The sequence below is a fragment of the Daktulosphaira vitifoliae genome, unplaced genomic scaffold, assembly GCF_025091365.1.
Source record: "Daktulosphaira vitifoliae isolate Bord-2020 unplaced genomic scaffold, ASM2509136v1 Scaffold_1, whole genome shotgun sequence".
NCBI classification, from domain to species: Eukaryota; Metazoa; Arthropoda; class Insecta; order Hemiptera; family Phylloxeridae; genus Daktulosphaira; species Daktulosphaira vitifoliae.
Window position 1 is genome coordinate 25,699,783 of NW_026099572.1, and position 19,291 is coordinate 25,719,073.

At 26.3% G+C, this 19,291-nt stretch overlaps 4 protein-coding genes across 12 annotated transcripts in view; 1 reads left to right on the forward strand and 3 right to left on the reverse strand.

Moving 5' to 3' along the window:
* The window catches only part of LOC126893931 (peroxidase-like), a 99,104-nt gene that overhangs the window by 26,428 nt on the left and 53,385 nt on the right, over window positions 1-19,291 (reverse strand). The gene's annotated exons all lie outside the window — the stretch shown is intronic.
* Window positions 1-19,291, reverse strand: part of LOC126893945 (androgen-dependent TFPI-regulating protein-like) — a 90,556-nt gene that overhangs the window by 11,256 nt on the left and 60,009 nt on the right. The window lies entirely within an intron of this gene.
* On the forward strand, window positions 1,243-8,452 carry LOC126893941 (uncharacterized). Of its 4 annotated transcripts, none has more exons than XR_007701290.1 (5): window positions 1,243-1,509; window positions 2,104-2,184; window positions 2,891-3,014; window positions 7,735-7,934; window positions 7,992-8,452. XR_007701290.1 is itself a non-coding variant. In XM_050664505.1 (3 exons), the coding sequence occupies exons 1-3, from the start codon at window positions 7,131-7,133 to the stop codon at window positions 8,205-8,207; spliced, it is 966 nt and encodes a 321-aa protein (XP_050520462.1). In that variant the 5' UTR covers window positions 6,846-7,130; the 3' UTR covers window positions 8,208-8,452. The 4 variants fall into 4 exon arrangements, 1 of the variants encoding a protein (XP_050520462.1); XR_007701291.1 differs by lacking the exons at window positions 7,735-7,934; window positions 7,992-8,452 and adding exons at window positions 4,538-4,748; window positions 4,825-4,927 and having other exon boundaries at window positions 1,286-1,509; XR_007701292.1 differs by lacking the exon at window positions 2,104-2,184.
* LOC126893942 (uncharacterized protein DDB_G0267764-like) lies at window positions 4,987-6,281 on the reverse strand. The gene is made up of 2 exons (XM_050664507.1): window positions 5,797-6,281; window positions 4,987-5,742 (listed from the first exon to the last, which is right to left on the reverse strand). Exons 1-2 carry the CDS (start codon window positions 6,001-6,003, stop codon window positions 4,987-4,989), a joined length of 963 nt encoding a protein of 320 aa, XP_050520464.1. The 5' UTR covers window positions 6,004-6,281.

Below are 19,291 nucleotides of genomic sequence, written 5' to 3' on the forward strand. Positions count from 1 at the left end.
TAAGTTAACTAATTGTTGAAGATTATTATGAAAATATTTTGAGTTTCCTAGAATTTAAAATTGATTTTCACGTTAAATGCAATTAGTATATTTTAAATTGTTTTTTTACTTATAGTAGGAAAGTGTGATATCCATTATTACAAGTGTATTATAGTATCATTCACATGTAGCGTTAACATAAAGGGTTATGTTTATTTTGCTATGTGCTAAAAACAGTGATTCTGACAGTTCAATAATTAACATTTGACCGATTAATAATTAAATGTAATAAACAGTCATATTTTATTTATTTACTTTTACATTGCTCGAATATTACATATTAGGTATCATGATCATTAAATTATAATGGACTTTACTATCAATACTCACTAAAACTTTAATAAATTTTAAGTTACTTGAATTAATAGAGAATTGTACATTTGATGATAGAGTAGATTTATCTAGAATTATTTTGGCTCTAATGTGATGAGTTTGATTGTCATGAGTGGTAACAGAAGATAGGTTTTACTGTGTTGCTTCGTTCACTTTTTCTATTCCTCTAATATAAGAATCTGAAGAAAATTATAAAAATATTTCAAATAGTAACAATTTGCGTAACATCAATGTACTTTTTACTAATGAGTTGATCCAATTAATTTGATTATATTCATTAATTTGCATAAAGACCCTGATACTATCATATTTTTGCCGCTTTATTAAACTCTATAACATTATTGTTATACTTGCATTGAACTTTGTTACTCACAAGACCTTCCCATTTCCATGGATATATTTGGATTGAATCACTGAAATCAGTAATAATGTATTTACTGTAAGTACAATAAAAGTAAATAAAAAATATACTAAGTATATAAAGCAAATATTATAAATATATAGACATATCATTCATTTAAGTTCTTAATGAGACTGCAATTATTTTTACCACATTAAAATTGGAGTAATGAAAATACGATTGAGTTAAACAATGATTTTTAGTAAAGAAATATCTTGAAATGTATAACTGGGTAACGGTTGTTTGCTATTTTTGGGAAGTATCCAAAAACCATATATCATCAACTTCATAGCGATTGTACAAAATCAAAATATTTAATAAAGATAGGTTACATTTTTGGTGATAAGAATGAGATTTATCATCTAACCTGGGTAACGTAAATATTTAATATTTCTATTATTGACTTCACCGGTTAAAGTTATAACAAAATAAGAGAAAACTGTTAATTGTGTTATTGCTGGTGACACATTCGTTATTTTTGTAATTTTAAATCATATAATTTTATTATTCATTGAAACTCGTGAATAATTAAACAACTTTACATAAAGATTATTTAAAAAATTATTATCATGTAAATGTACACTTGCCTTCTCTAATTAAAATTTTTGTGTATGTTACTATCCATTGTGAAAATATTTCGTTTTTATTAGCCTATAAAGCTTTTATCATTGACGACAAAACCACATACCCAACAATTATATAAAGAACAAATTAATAGAAGACTTAGAGAGATTAAAGTAATACTTTTTTTCATTATAGTAATTACTATATAAATAATTAATCTTATTAAAATTGAATACTCTCAACTTCTGCATAATTTAATATGTAAAGTATGCATCTTTAAAGAATACAAATATTTTTGAGAAGTTGATTGTTAAATTTTAAAAAATAAATTAAAATAAAGATATTTATTTATATTTAAAGTTTCAGGAATATACAAGTCATATATTTAATCTTTGTTAACTTGAAATAGATAATATTAATTTACCAGGCACTTCTTAAAAATTGAAAATTTAGATTTTCAATAAGCATGTGTTATATATTACAACCTTAGTGGCTTAATTACAGGAATAATTAAGGGAGTTTAATTTCTTTCAAATATTTTAGAAATATTATAATACTGAATAATTACCAAGTACATTAACATAACTCTTATATGAATTCTGTTGTATATTAATCAAAGTACCATTTGGTACTTTAAAGTACCATTAAAATAGTTGAAAAAATAATTTTTAAAAGGTAGTGTAGTATATAAAAACAACTCTAGTATTGTATAAAAATCACAATGCCTAATATTTGATTCATATGAATAATTTTTTTTTTTTAACTAGTAATAAAAGATTTGGTTGAAAATACTTAGAATGAATCTAATGGACTTGAAATTGGACAACAACCTGCTATTTTCTAAAATGGTAATACTTATATAGTAACCAAAATAAATTAATTTTACTTGAAGTGCTTAAGGATTTATCCATGTGTGTAGTTGACTCTGAAACTTCAGAACTCAACTACAAAAATGGATAAATCCTTAAGCACTTCAAGCAACAAGACAATCCATGAAAGCTTTAACACATTCATAAAATGAATTTTATTTAAAATTAGTTTAATAGATAAATTAAACACTTAGAGTAATATTATAATACTTTAAAGAAGAAATTTTATATCACTCTTGTAGGCAAATTACTGTCTTAATTAGTAATTTAATAAATAAAAAAATAAGAACTCTTAATAAAAAAAATAATTTAATTAAATCGCTAATATTAATAATAAGTAAATAAGATAATTTAATGATTTTTTTTATTTATATTTTGCCAAGACAAAATTATTTTTTTATTGTTTATATTTTTATATTATTTATTATTTATATTTTTTCGTAATATTTAATATTTTTGAGATAGATCAAAAATACTACCCTTAGGGTATCATTTTTAACTCTCTTGGGGTAATCAAACACAACTAGGGGGTGGCACTAGAATTTTAAAAGTTCATAATTAACGGCCACTCTAACTGACACTAAATAGTATCTCCCAGATCTACTAAGGTAATGCTGTAATTTTTAGTAACTAAAAAATATCACAAATATTTTACTGTTTAAGATATTTTATTTATTTTTTGCAGATTATTAATTATAAGTAACAAAAATTTCATAAGTCGGCAGCTAGGAAATACCGATTCAAAGCTTATAAAAGAGTACTGAACAGAACAGTAAATGACTGGCTGAAGAGATTTCTATTCTACTAAAGTAATGCTGTCAATTTTATTAGCTAATAAATATTAAAAATATTTTACAATTCTATTTATAAAAATTAATTATTTTATATGTTTAATCGTTATGATTGATAATAAAGAATAAATTCTGTAATCTAACATTTACTAACCCTATATATTGTAAAACAAATTATAACTCATATTTAGTGTGTTAAAAATTTCATAATACCTAGACATATTTTATTATTATTAAATTATTACTTTGTATAGTTTCCAAAAAAAAAAACACACCTAAATTTTATTATTCTAATGGGAGTAAACCTATGATTTAATAAATATTCAATTTCAAATACTAGATTATTTTCTCATAATGCTGTTCAATTTTAGTTTCTAACGAAATAAACAAAAATTATTCAATACATATATAAAAAGTGATTATTTTGTATATTTTTATTCATTACAAATGGTATAAAATATAAATTCTGTACATTCTTATTTAAGTTTATTATATATTGTAAAATAAAATAAAAATCATATTTAGAGTGCATATAAGTCACAATACCCATATATTTCCTATTATTATTAAATGAGATTACACTTTTATAATTTATTAAATGATTACTTTATAATATAACAAAATAAAAGACAGCCTTGCTATTGAAAGTAAACTAAAAATGTAAAGAATTCAAGTTTTATATGTCATATTCTAAATTTTTTTAAAAAACGCAGATAAATATTTCAGTCTTTATTCTGTTTTTAAAATATAATTAAGTTAAATTTAAAAAATTATTATTGATTAATTGCAGCTTATTATTTAAAAGTAAAAATGTTAATTAAACCTACTCCCAAAAAAAATTTAAAAACTTTGAATAGAAAATAATATAAAAAGAAATTTTAGCGATTTAAGTATATTTACATTTTTGCAATCAACAATTTAAATAATAATAATAAAACAGAATAATTAAAAAAAATGAAACATAATCAAAATTTAATTTAATTTATACAAAAACAAATATACTAGAAAAATGAATAAAAATACTATGTTTTAAAATGTTACAAAATGTATAACACAATGATTTAAACTTAAACTTTGTATTAAATCATGTCGTCCGACAATATGCTGTGGCAAAAATAAAAGAGTTATAAAGTATTTATATAATTTCAAAAGTCGGTGGTATGTATAGGTAAGTTTATAACTATTGAAAATTAGGAAATGTGGAAGCGATATAATGTGGATAATTAAATTAATTGGCTAAATTACAATTATAATTTTACAATAATACTAATCAGCACATTATGAATACTTGAGATGATTATTGTTCGTATAAAGTTTGTTGTTGTTAGATAAGAATTTCGTGTTCATGTTGAAAAATCGACCGAAAAACGCAGTGATAGAATCGTGTCTATCGTCGATATAATTGTGTTGAATTTCCATGTTTAGATCGAATAGTTTGCCAAATTGTATCAACTAGAAAATTAATTGATCGACACTAACTACAATTGTGATTTACTTATAGAAATTTGATTCATTTACCTCGTTTCGACCTGTTGTTTTAGGTATGTGGAGTGCTACGTTGGGAGCAATACTTCTCAACAGGCCGAAGAGTTTTTACCGCCTCTTTTGTAATTGCTACACATATGCTTTTCGAGACTGTAAACTTCGTGTTTCTTATACGTAGGGCCGCCCCATGGAGGCGACGTCACTATGACCTGTGGCTTATATTTTTTCAAGGTTTCTGCAATTTTGAAGAAATCTCCCAGTATAAATGTAATTTTCTCGCTGACTCCGTAAATCTCAGCATTTCTTTTCGCGAATTCCAATTTATTAGCATCGTTATCCACAGCGATTACTTGTTTGTATCTTTTGGCCAATTGGATGACGTTACCACCAGCACCACAAAACGGATCCATAGCGACGTGTAGACCAGGACATCTCAACGCTATGTGTGTACTTAAGATTTCGGGACAAACTGAATAAAATGATTCTCAAAAAAAACGTTATCGTATTAAGAAAAAAACATTGTCAAAAAGTTTGTCGAAATAATAATTTTATTACCATTGTCCATCATGATTCCTTCGTCGAATTTAGAAAACAATAAGTACCTCTTAACCCATAAATGTTTTTTAATATCATTAGGCCGAGTTCTAGTTGCAGAATTTTTGTTGTTATTATTTTCACATCGTAAAGTTCTATTTTCTTTAGTTTTTTCCAGGTCTTCTGATGTTTCAATAACTTCTGTTAATTTTTTAAGCGGTTTTCTATTAAAGTTGTTCGGATTATTTATTAAAGTGTTGTTTTCTTGAGTTGATGTGTTAATAATTCCCGACAATATTTTAAACGGTTGAGTTGAAAGATTGTTTTTTGACTGTGATATGTTCGTGTTAAAGGAATTATTAGATAATACAGAAGTGTTTTGAGCTGAATAACGTGTATTATTGGTCTTGTATTGTTGTCTATTTTCGGGTTGTTTGAATTTATTTAACTCTTGTACAATTTGTGGTTCTTCAGTTTTCCGGTATTTCATAAGTCTGTCTTGGGCCGTATAACGTTTTTCGTTGTTCACTGGATAACGTTTAGCGTTATATGTTGCACAATTATTCGACTTAAGTCCAGGTTTGTACGCATTTTTCCATGTAAAATTCTTTTCATATATATTGCCGACGTCTTTGGGTTTCAAATTTTCAGCATTCCAAATCTGAGTGTTGAGACTTTTTTTAGATGTTGAATATGTCAATACGAGTTCATTTTTGTCAATACATGCCTTAAAAAATATAAGTATAAATAACTATGCTATGTACACATATTTTTCACTTACGATGTTAAATACTTCTTTCTTTTTTATAACATTGGTAAGGATATTCATCGAGGAGGTGTCGAAAAATTCCCCACATATTCCTTGAAGTTTAACACGATACTCTTCGGGCTGTTCACGATTCTTGTCATTTGCTCTGGTAACTGTTAAATTTTGCATGTAGTCATAATATCTTATGACAATTCGATCTCCAACCTCCAAAGGTGCCATGTTTATTTTCAATAATATTGCAACTGAATTTGACGGCTGTTTTTGAAAATAGTCAATATGTTCGACTTGCGAATGCCGCGTTGATTTCAAGATTTTTGACTTTTGATTTCGATACGACTGAGACTAATAGACTAGTTTGGCTTCCACAAGAGCTTGTATGTTCTTCGTTCGCTGGTTAGACTAAAAGTCCCAATGCATTTTCAGTTTACTAGATCTTTTATACTAATTTTTTTCCGTTTTTTTGGCCCACAACATATAACGTTACTAAACACAATTTATTGTGTAATTGTTTTGAGCCAATATTTAAATTATATTTTTTCTAGTGAAACATATTGAAAAGATTTGATTTAGTAACGTTATTTGTTGTTGGCCAAAAAGTCTTGTTTATTTTTTATTTAAGCCAATTAATATAACAAAATATTTTTGATGATTGGCTAATAATTATAAAATTCGTATAATAAAATAACTTATTTGGGTCACTTAGTTACAACTACACAAGCATAGTTAGTCAATCACTCTGTATAATTCGAAAAAATATAATTTAAATATTGGCTGAAAACAATCTATTATGGTGATCATAAACATGAGAAAAAAAGCAATTGTAACTTAGTGACCGAAATAAGTTGTTTTATTAAACAAATTTAATAATTGTTTGTTAATCAATAAAAATATTTTGTTATATTAATTGGCTTAAATAAAAAATAAACAAGACTTTTTGGCCAACAACAAATATAGTTACTAAATCGAATTTTTTCAATATGTTTCACTAGAAAAAATATAATTTAAATATTGGCTGAAAAAAATTTACTATGGTGATGGTAAAATAACATAATTATTTTTGAAATAATGAAAAATTGTTTTAGCAACGTTATATGTTGTGGGCCAAAAAAACGGAAAAAAATTAGTATAAAAGATCTAGTAAACTGAAAATGCATTGGGACTTTTAGTCTAACCAGCGAACGAAGAACATACAAGCTCTTGTGGAAGCCAAACTAGTCTATTAGTCTCAGTCGTATCGAAATCAAAAGTCAAAAATCTTGAAATCAACGCGGCATTCGCAAGTCGAACATATTGACTATTTTCAAAAACAGCCGTCAAATTCAGTTGCAATATTATTGAAAATAAACATGGCACCTTTGGAGGTTGGAGATCGAATTGTCATAAGATATTATGACTACATGCAAAATTTAACAGTTACCAGAGCAAATGACAAGAATCGTGAACAGCCCGAAGAGTATCGTGTTAAACTTCAAGGAATATGTGGGGAATTTTTCGACACCTCCTCGATGAATATCCTTACCAATGTTATAAAAAAGAAAGAAGTATTTAACATCGTAAGTGAAAAATATGTGTACATAGCATAGTTATTTATACTTATATTTTTTAAGGCATGTATTGACAAAAATGAACTCGTATTGACATATTCAACATCTAAAAAAAGTCTCAACACTCAGATTTGGAATGCTGAAAATTTGAAACCCAAAGACGTCGGCAATATATATGAAAAGAATTTTACATGGAAAAATGCGTACAAACCTGGACTTAAGTCGAATAATTGTGCAACATATAACGCTAAACGTTATCCAGTGAACAACGAAAAACGTTATACGGCCCAAGACAGACTTATGAAATACCGGAAAACTGAAGAACCACAAATTGTACAAGAGTTAAATAAATTCAAACAACCCGAAAATAGACAACAATACAAGACCAATATTACACGTTATTCAGCTCAAGACCGACTTAAACAGTACAAGGACACCGTTACTCCGAAAGAAACGCAGCCTAAACAGTATGGCACAAAGAATACAGATATGAACCGATATGAAGTTAAAGTAAAATACTGCAACGAACGAAATCTCAGCACTGACATAACAACAAAAGACCTATGTACCAAGAAACCAACATTAAAACTAGGCGAGACGCAAAAAGTTAGTTATTTATAATTATCATACAAACAATCTTTTATTACTACATTTTTTCCATAGATAATGATAGTTCAAAAACGATCGAAGACATGTTATCTTGTACACTCTATGGAGAGTAGGAAGTGTGTTATCACCTTGTGTGAAAAACTACGCGAAATTGGTGGTGAAACTGATTTGATAATAAAATACTATACAACCTATAACTCCTATTCATTTGTATCGGTCAGACAATGTGTATATTCCTTAATGTTGTTAACAGAAGATTACGGGCTGTAATGATGTCTTTTTATATTATATATATTTTTTTCATTACGTTTATTATGAACTATTTGAATTTTCATAACTAATCATCTTATTGCTTTGTTTATTGTTTATATATTTGCTTTTTGTTACATTATTTTCATTTTTTTTTTGCTTTATTAAATTTTTTTGTTCACTAATCTATTTAAATCAAATAAAGCTATTTGACACTTATAAAACATTGTTATCATCTAATTTTATTTTACTTATTTTGTACGTCAATTAGTTAATACACTTCTAATTGTAAATTGGTTAAAAAATTGCAGATCACTAGTTAATAACAGAGTATATGAAAATAATCTTTGTCATATAATCTATGTTAATATATCTATGATTAATGTAATAGACAAATGGATAAAGATAGAGGTAGTAGGGTATGTTTTGCTATAAATAGTAATTATAAAATTTCCTGAAAGCATATTAATCTTAACAAAATCATTTTTTTAATTCTCATAAAATTTTTTATTTAATGATGTCAATTTCAAACTAGTAAGTTGAGATATAAATCATGGTAATAACTTTTAGCTTTTTTTAATACTCGTTTTTAACTATCTATTAATAATATCAAAAATTAGTGGTGATGGAAAAAATCTAAATGCAGAATAAAAATCAACGTGAAAAATGCTTTTAGAAAAGTATATTTTCGATTCTGACGAAAATTAATTGTAGACCATTTATTCATAATTAACAAAAAAGTTTTGTGTCAGGCCCTTCAATTTTTATACGTGTTTGACATAAAAGTAACAACTATTTATTACTTTTTTTTTGTAATTTTTCCGTAAAAACTACAATATTAAATAATTAAGAATCAATTTCAACACTACATTTCTATAATAAATATTTATTCTTATATTATATTTACAAATCAAAGAATTGATAATTGGGAATAAAAAATGAAGTAGGAGTTAATTTTCTTCTGAAATAATCCACCAATTTCTTAAAATTAAACACTATTTACAGATTTGCATCGAAGTGTCTTTTATGATAGTGATTTTAATCCCTCTCAGATTTTATCTATACTTGTCCCAATTATGCCTCGTCCACACTGTGCCGTGGTCCCACTGTGCTACCGTTTAAAAATATTATATTTAATTAAACGTTCTTACATTTTTGATATGACTTTATCAAAAAATTAATATATTGTCCCCCCATATTGTTTTTGTCACAAATAAATATTGCTTTTGTTTCTGTAATCATTCTAATATGAGTAATTAGCCGTAAAAGTTAAAAAGTCACTTTCTTTTACAAAAAAATAAAAAATACTTAGTATTTCATTTATGAAAATGCTCTGCGGCGTCTGACATACCGAAGCCGATATCAAATTAAAGATTTTTAAGACAATTATTTTGCATCCTTAGTGTGCTTGATTTTTTATTTTACTCATATATTTTCAAACATTTTCAGTAAAAAATTAAGCGAACGAACGAATTTTAGTAGGTGGGGGTTGGTGCAAGAATTCATCACACTCGACTATGGTGTATAGCAAATTTTATACACTTTGACTCAAATTGTTGACAAAAATTTTTGCTATCTTTAGAAAATTTTTCTGTTCCGTTCAGAGAAATCGTTTTATCAACAATGTAAACAAAAATAAAAAAAACTATACGACACATACACAATATGTTCAAAAATCTATATTATCGTTTAATAATTAGACTAGTGTTTTAACTAAAGATTTTCCTCGTTAATGGGAATATTAATCTCCAGATTATAACAGAAGAATATATTCATGAAAAAAAAATGCAACTAAATGGTATTTAATAAAATTTCATAAATGTATAAAGTAATAATTATTTATGCAAAGTTTATAATAAAGTAAATAATTTTTTACTTGGTTGAATACTTTTTTACTTTACAGAAAGCAAAAACATAAAAAAATTTGTGTCAAAAAAAACATTCTATGGCTTCTCAAATTTCATATATTTCTATAGCTTCTAAATTTTTGTAAATCTATGGCTTCTTAATTTTTCTGCTATACTATGACTTCTCTTTGTTACTGCATACACATGGGTTCTTAATGTTATATGAAGTCATTTTTAAAGCTCCCAAAAAGATCACCTGAAACAAAAAATTATAATACAAAACTGGTTATTGACCAGTAAAAATTTTATGTAGACTATTTTTTATTTAATAATAAAAAAATAATATTATCCTATATAATTTTCGAAAATTACTCCTAAAATATACTCTTGGGAATAATTTTTTTTTACAAAAAATTTTACAATTACAATAGTTAATAAAAATTAATTAAATTTTAATCTACGCATTTTTATAAAAATATTAATATTTTATAAAAAAATTTGAGGGTAATATGCTTAATAAATTATCCTGTATAGTATTGCTAATAACATTTTTATATTTCATAAACACTGTTCAATATATACAATGTATATTATACATGCTATATAAAAGTATTTGTAGTTTGATTTATAGTGTTTAATATTGGGGAAAAAACGCTTGATATATTTTGTTATAGAATAGGTTGGGAGCGGTGCAGCGTAGGGTTTTTGTTTGTCAGTTAGTCGAAAACCGGACAGCGACTGATGAGTCCGGCGCACCTATAGTTTAATTCGTATATGAAAGGTAAATGATATATAGTAAAAATACAGTCCATAATATTAACTAAAATGAAGTGATTTTTAGTCAACATTTAAAATACCGAAAGCTACCGACTAAATAGACCATTGGCCACGGATTTGTAATTAATAAATTGAGCGAAAATCGTTGAGCGGAGATGTCTTAAATTCGATTAAATGTCTAAGTATGTCAGCTGAAAATTACACTGCGGCTTGGAAAACGTTAACAGTGCGGTTTAATAACACAAAGGTTTTAATGCAAATTCGTGTAAAAGCGATTTGCGACATGGAACTCTTGAGTAGTGAATCTGATATAAAACTAAGGCAATTTATAGATAAATTAAGTAATCATATCCAAAATTTGAGAACACTTGGGTATGAGCCGAATAATTGGGATCCGTTAATGGTTCATATTGTTATGATAAAATGACTTTACGCGCTTGGAAAACATCCGCTTGTCAAACAAAAGAAGTCGAGCCAAATGAATCATTAGAATTTTTAGAAAGCCGTTTTAAAATATTAGAATCGATGGAAACATCAAAAACGATCACTTCGCATGTTCTAGGAGTAAATGATCTAAGCAATAAAAATGAGAATAAAAAGAAAAAATTATTTACTAAATCATTTGCAATAGCTGATAAAACATTGGAATCTTTTGTATGTAAAGCAGTGGCGTACTGATAGGGTGGCATGACGAGCAGTGAGTCACGGGCACATGACTCAGGGGGCTTCATGAGAAATGTAGCAAATCCAAAAAATAAATCACCAATATAACAATAATTAAAAATTTGATGATTTAAAAAACTTTGTTCTACAAAAACGAATTGTTAAAATAAATTGACTATTCAGAATATACGATTATGTTATACGCAGATTATTTTATCTAACAGCTCGTCGACGCCTGAAATATTTCATAATAATTGTGGAACAAAAATAACATTAAAACGTATTGCAATCATGTGATTAGAAACTAGGCGAGTGAATTTATAAGTTAGAACAGTATTACCTCTCGTCCAGGAAATATTATTGACTACTGTCAATTTGTAACCACTATCATTTTACATGATATTCATTTAATTATTTTATATTTATTATTAGTCAATGGTTGTCGTCTCTCCTTGATCGATTTCGCTTTCGTACTTACCAGTGAATCGTGAATAATTTTGTAATCATGTCGAAAAAAGTTCTTAGTGGCCACGAAAAGTTTAAAAATTAACAATGTTTAAATTAACAGCGAGTTTCCCAGAAGTATGCACAGCTCTTTTATTATTTTTGACAATTCCTGTTACATCTGCTAGTGCGGAACGGTCATTTTCCAAGCTAAAAATAATTAAAGGATATTTAAGGAGTACAATGACGCAAGATCGTTTAAGTGGCTTGGCATTACTTTCAATCGAACAAGAAACCGCTCGAAAGGTTAACTTCGAGGATATAATCGATACGTTTGCGGAAGCAAGAGCAAGAAAGAAAAAGTTTTGATATATCTGAACAAATTCCTTTAAATATAAATTAAATGCTTGTAAGATAGTAAATAGGTACTATGTTTATGTTATTAAATTCAAACAAAATGTGTAATAAGAAGTGATATTATTATAAGAACACTTATCATGTTTTTAATTATTTATAGCTTATTATTAAGAGTGGATCTAGAAATAAATATTCTGGATGAGTATATGTTTTTCGTATCCCCTTCCCTCAAATTTCTAATATTAAGGGCCCGATGGATCATTTTGCCACGGGCATTAGAAGTTCTAGTTACGTCACTGATGTAAAAGTCCACATACAATTTATCATTGTTCAACTTTTTTAGCGTTATCCGTTCAAGAGCGTATAAATAAAGTAAATGATTTAAAACTTTGTCGAATTTGCTTAAGGCAGCATGCAAGTAAAAAATGTTTATCTAAATATTGTTGGCGATGTTCAAAACCGCATAATTCTTTGTTACATTTCGTTCAGCGCACGCCAACTGTAACAGCTGATCTGAACGTAAACAATATCACACCGATATCCGAATCGGTTGAATATGAAATGTTCAAAAACACCACCAACTTGAAGCCTTTAAGTTTCATTAAATTATAAACTGTTTTTTGACACTTATGGTGATCGATTGTTTTATCATACGTGTTAAAATTAAATAATAAAAATGTTGAAAAACTACTATGAATTTGTAAAAACATATGTGTTAAAAAACGTTATTATTATGAACAATGTTGTGAGCATTTATTATGTATCTACACAAGTGTAGCTAATTTGCCTATACAGAACATCGTGACGATATCAGCTAGTATTTTTGTTTGAGTTATTGAGTTTGTTTTACAAATGTAAAAACTATATGTAAGCGTTAAAAGTTTTCTTTAGTTACCAGCATATAATTAAATTCATTTGTTTATCTTAGATATGTATTTTACTAATGTACAATATTGTATATTTTGCTTATTCTTTAGTCACAACAAAAGTGGTGTAAAATAAATTAAAAAAATTAATACATGAAATACATATTTTTCCCTATGTTAATTTACATTTTATCAAATTATTAAATTAAAATAATTTTCGAATAAAAACAAATTAAGAGATTATATAATTATTTATTCACATACAAAAAACAAATTATATATAAGATATAAAAAAATACTTTGACAAACTCTTTAAATGTATACAACATATAATTTTAAATTTTTTCTTATGTAAAATATCATAATTTTATTTTTGTATAGCTTATGTTGTTAATAGAATAAAACTTTTATGTTTTGAATTAAATGTTTCAATTATAATGGTCACATTTAATTTATCTTTGTTGTATTATGTGTGAATTACTTTGCCCTCTTTTATTTGTATATAAATAAAGTAAAATTCAGTAGAATTTTACTTAACTATTACGGATCCCGCAATAGTTAAATGGCGGTAGAATATCGGACAAGTCGTTTATTTGATGAATTACTCGAACTATCAGAATATAAAAATTGTTCAAAAAACAATAATTTTATATGGCAAATGTAATAATGTGGTTAAAATTGTAAAGATATTCATCATTTTAATAAGGCATTATTTTTTTTTTAATATATTCCTATGATAAACTTGTTATTGTAAATAAAAAGCTAATGAATTTAAAAATTTAGAAATAATCCTCTTAAATAAAATAAAAAAGAATACAATTATAACACAACATTTTAGTTTTTATACAATCAAATTAAATTGTAATAATACATTTTTTTTTTTATAAAAAAATAGTTATTTATTATGTATTAAACAATCTTTATAGATATAGTATCTATTTAAATTAAATTAAATTTTTGCTATTGGATGTCAATATCAATATTTTTAAGGTACTTTTAGTTTGCTGACGTATCAACTTTGAAAAGCTGTAACTTTTGAACCAATTATTTCCGACAATTTTTTCAAACTCTTTTGAAAAAAGCAATGAAAAACACACATTTAAAAAAAAATTTTTTGAAAAATCTTGATGAGTTTCATTTATATATTATAAAAAGTAATTTATATGATCTAAATAATAATAATAATAACTAATAGGATAATGAATTTTACTTAATATTAAGAACATTATAATATAATATTTAATATTTTGTAAGTCCAATGTAAGTAACTGTTTCAAATTTTAAGCTAAGAACATCGCCATAACTATAACACATTTAAGTAATAAAATTGTAATAGGTAGAAATATGATAACTTCTGTTTATATTTGGGTCATTCCATGTGAAATCACCTAATGTGTGTGCTGGTATAGTTCAGAAATTTATGAAATTTATATCATAGACTTCTTAAAGGTCATTTACAACAAAATTAATATTATTTATTTTTATTTTATTGTTTTTTTACCAGATAGCGCATTTTTTATGATTAAAAACATGAAAAAACAGCCTATGTTCTAGAGACTATAACTTCATATTAAAATAAGCTAACAATATCTATTAATGTAATTAACTTTATAAAGAAAGTTTAGGGTTTAAAAGAACATAATTAAAAGTTCCTGAAAATAAAAAAAAAATTTTAATAAAAACATTTTTTACCTTAAAATTTTGCTATTAAAATACTGCAAAATTTAAACCAAAATTTCGATGTTCAAAAAAATTTAAAATTCATAAACTTAAGAATGAAATTGAAGTACTATTTAATATGAGTAAAACAGTGCTAGTTCCACAATGATAGCTTATTTGGATGTGAAGTTATAGGCTCCAGAATATAGTGTGTTTTTTCGTGTTTTTAATCATAAAAAATGCGCTATCTGGTAAAAAAACAATAAAATAAAAATAAATAATATTAATTTTGTTGTAAATGACCTTTAAGAAGTCTATGATATAAATTTCATAAATTTCTGAACTATACCAGCACACACATTAGGTGATTTCACATGAATGACCCATTCTCATATAAAAATACGAATAATAAATAAATTGTAATATTTTAAACATTAAAAGAGACTCAAACAAATGAATAGATTTTTTTCGTGTAAGATGTTGTTTCGATAACACCGTTCATCCTAACTCCTTAGTAGGGTTGGGAGACCAACTAAGAGGGCCATGTGGCTGCCGTAGATTACCTACGACAGCCTCGAGACTACGTTTACGGATATTTGTGACTAGCAGGATTTCATTACCATTGCACTTGACTCTTCTATTGGTGTTCACCGTCAACTTGAGGAGGACTACATAATTCACTGAGACACGAGAAATGTAAAGTTAACATAAATGCATTAATCAATGTAACTATTTATTTTAATACGTCAGAGATAGTGAGAACCACACATTATCACATGTCAATCTGATTATGAACTCAAAATATACTTTGTCCCTATATAAAGATTGTGTTATACTAATATTAAAAACAACTACGCCTTTCTTTAAATGTTTAAAGAGTTTTAATTTATTTTAAAAAAGCAACAAAAGGTTAAAAAAAAAAATAAAATAAAATAAATTTTTTACAACTAATCGACGGCACGTGCGTCCACAGAGGAACTGATATACATAGTCGCCACGTATTTCTACCGACCGCCGGACAGGGCGAACATAGTGTTATCGTTAACACTGACGATTTTTATTTTTTTTGTGATTTTTTTTTATATTATATTTTATGGGGTGATGCGGATATATGTTGTGCATTTTATTCTGGGGTATCCCAACGTCTTGCAAGCTACGTCTAACTGTTTAAAACCAGTAGCTTACTTGGGATGTATAGCCGCTGTGCTTAGCTGTAATGCTGCGATTAATAGCCGGTTGGGTTGGGTGGTTACCCGAAGACGTTTATCGTATTCTCTAATAGTAAAAGCGTAGGTATAACTATTTTTTTTATTAATATCTGTTTTTTTTCTTTGTTCCCCTTTAATTTTTAGACGAGGTTTTTTGCCTCATATTTACTTAATTTTTTTTGTTTTTAATAAAGCCCTCTTAATTTAACTTAACTATTATCTTTTTTTTTTTTTTGCGTGTTCCATTTTCAAAGGACTCGTGTATTTTTGTATATTTTTTTCCTTTCAAAAATGAAGTCCTCTAGTTTATAAGGCATGTGCAATGGCCTTGTATATGGCCATTCCTAATCAATATGGTTATGTGACAACTGTCAAGAGGTTTTGGTGTACATCAACGATCAACGACTTAATGAACATCAACTTCAACCTTTATTACTTTTCTATTTTTTTTTATCTTAAATTGCTTTTAATGTAAAATATTTAATTTTTTTTTTAAATCCTATTGTGTTCCGATAAACATTGTCTCGCCCAGTGGGACCCTTTCTTTTTGTATTTTTCAATGCGCCATAAAAGTTACAAATGTTCCGTTGTGGCCNTGTGTTTTAAATTAGTTTCGTCTTGTTTGTATAAAATAATCATATTCGTGTTGTCTCTGATGAGTTGTTTTGGTATACGAGAATACGTCTGTGATAAGTAAAATATATCGATACCGTTGTGTCTACCTCTACAAAAATACGATGCTATGTTGTTTTGTTTTTCACATACGACGTCATCAAATATAAAAAATAAGACACAATCTCGTAAATTTTGTTACCAACTGTTGTCAAATACAAAAACTGCACTATTAGTTCATATCTACCTAAGCTTGCTTACCACATTATGACAAATTGAAAAACCTTCGTACATTACAATGTTCAAAAATATTTATTTATTTATTTACTAAATTAACGCCCCATTAAAGGGCAAGAGTACAGTTAATAAAACTTAAACTAGACATCAATAAATTTAGAGCATACAATTAATTATAAAAACAAACAATATAAGTAAAGATTCTTAACTATATAATCGATCTCTTTATTATATCTAAAGAATTAAAAAAGGAGTCCACTTTATGACTAACTTCATTACATTCTAATAACATACGATTGACCGGAGCAAAAAGATTATAGTTCTGTTGGACAGGAGAAACATAAAACATCGTTTGAGACCGTAAATGGACTGAAGGAACATTAAAAGGAATAATATCAAGAATTTCTTACGCTTACGACAAAAAGTTTTTAAAACTTAATGATAACTCGGGCTCTAGAAATAATATGCAATAAAAATTACAGGAAAATGTAATAAAAAAGCGCAAAATTTTATATCTTGAGTTAAGATTGAACTTGATATTTCTGGCGTTGCATTGGTGCGCGTTATCGATTTGTTAATAATTTTAAACGTAATGTGCAAAGCGAAATTACTAATTTAAGCAACTATATATTTTTTTTATTTTGGAAACTCAAACTCGTACAAGGTAAGCCTATACTTTTTTTTAAATAAATTTAATAAAAATCGTCGATTGCATCATTAAAGATTACTATCGTAACTTAAAAATGAATAAAAATAAAAAGATTGTGAGAGTTTATTGTTGAAAGAATTAAAATGAGAGTTTTGATTACTTAATACTTTTGATTCGAGATGTGATTTGAGGGTAATGAAATAACATAAATCTAGACTCTTATGGATTTTTAAAATCTTACATGACAATTTTTCTGGTTAATATAATAACTAATAAACAAAGTAACGCAAATTTAAGTTTTTAGTTCATAAATTAAAACGTAATAATTTCGACAATGATGATTACAATATCTGCATAACGGTATCTAGAGCACGAAATGAACAAAACAGAATAAGAGTTTGCTCTGCCATTTTATAATATTTTTTATCATCGAAAATCATCATTGTCTAATTCTTACAGTATAACTGCTCATTGATAAGTAACCATAAAATACCGAAATTATTACAAATGAATGAAGTATACAAATCATTTTGACATTTTATATAAAACATCAATATATTTTTTAACATATAAGATTAGGGTTGATACAGTGTCTTTAATTGTTAAAATTAGAATAAAAAAAGATGATAGAAATAATTTATAGATTTTTTTACGGAACGAACAATTTTTAAAAGTGACTATTAATCAATTTATAATAGTCGTGTGTATTATAATAAACAGTGTGTGTTTGTTGAATGTTTCTCCTAAATGTTTATTTAAATTATTTTTGTTTGAAAAGTGTTATGTCCTTCTAAGAATATAATGTATAATTACCCCATGTTATGGTAAAGACAAGTATGAATGTGTTGAAACTTTCATGGATTGTCATATTATTTGAGAAGCTTGAGGATTTATCTCTGCAATGAGTCCGAAACGTCAGCAATCAACTGCAAACATGGATAAATCCTCAAGCTTTTCAAATAAAAGACAAGTATATTACAACATTACTCTTGCAAGTAAATTGGTAAAAGGTACCATGCCTCGTTTAACATATTATATTCGTTCTAGAGGAAGAACCTTAAAAGACATCACAGAAGAAGCTCTATAAAACCATAATGATACACTTGAAGCGATAATTTGGCTAAGAAATATTATTGAAAGCATCGGAATTTATATAGTATTGCTATATAATATTTTCACATGTAATATGCCTAAAGAATTACTACATGAAAGCAATGTAATAAAAAATCATTTTAATAATGTCTTAACTATTTGCAATCTTCTATTAAAAATTTTTAGAAATTATCGTTTGCGTACATATCCAATAGATCAGATAATTTTTATGTTTGAAAAATATAACCAATCACCAAAAACATCAGATAATATTGAGCACTTTAATAAGTATTGTAAATTTTTTTGCTATCGTTATAAAGATTGTGCATTTTTGGTAGAAATACCAAAGGTAATAGTTTTAGAAGATGAAAACAGTAAAACTGAATATAAACCACTAAATAATCCAAATGCTTTTGTATATCATGTTGCAAAACACGTATTAAAACTTTATGATGAAGATTAAAAACTACACTGTATTGTAATTTGTAAGAAAATACTTTCAATACGCTAAATAATTTTTTTATATATATAAATAAGTTCATAAAATATTAGGGTATTAAATTAAAAAAAATATCTTAAGTGAAAACTGTGTTATATATTTTTAAAAAATAATTAAAGGATAATTATGTTTGAATAACTATATTAATATCTAAAACAACATTTAATTATTCAGTTTTTAAATAATTACTAATTA

Bases quoted from the DNA above. Each gene is read 5' to 3' on its own strand.
- LOC126893942 (XM_050664507.1), bottom strand. From the start codon at position 6,003: ATGGCACCTTTGGAGGTTGGAGATCGAATTGTCATAAGATATTATGAC. The intron at 5,743-5,796 runs GTAAGTGAAAAA...ATATTTTTTAAG, and splicing joins AGAAAGAAGTATTTAACATC to GCATGTATTGACAAAAATGA.
- LOC126893941 (XM_050664505.1), top strand. From the start codon at position 7,131: ATGGCACCTTTGGAGGTTGGAGATCGAATTGTCATAAGATATTATGAC. The intron at 7,338-7,391 runs GTAAGTGAAAAA...ATATTTTTTAAG, and splicing joins AGAAAGAAGTATTTAACATC to GCATGTATTGACAAAAATGA. The intron at 7,935-7,991 runs GTTAGTTATTTA...TTTTTTCCATAG, and splicing joins AACTAGGCGAGACGCAAAAA to ATAATGATAGTTCAAAAACG.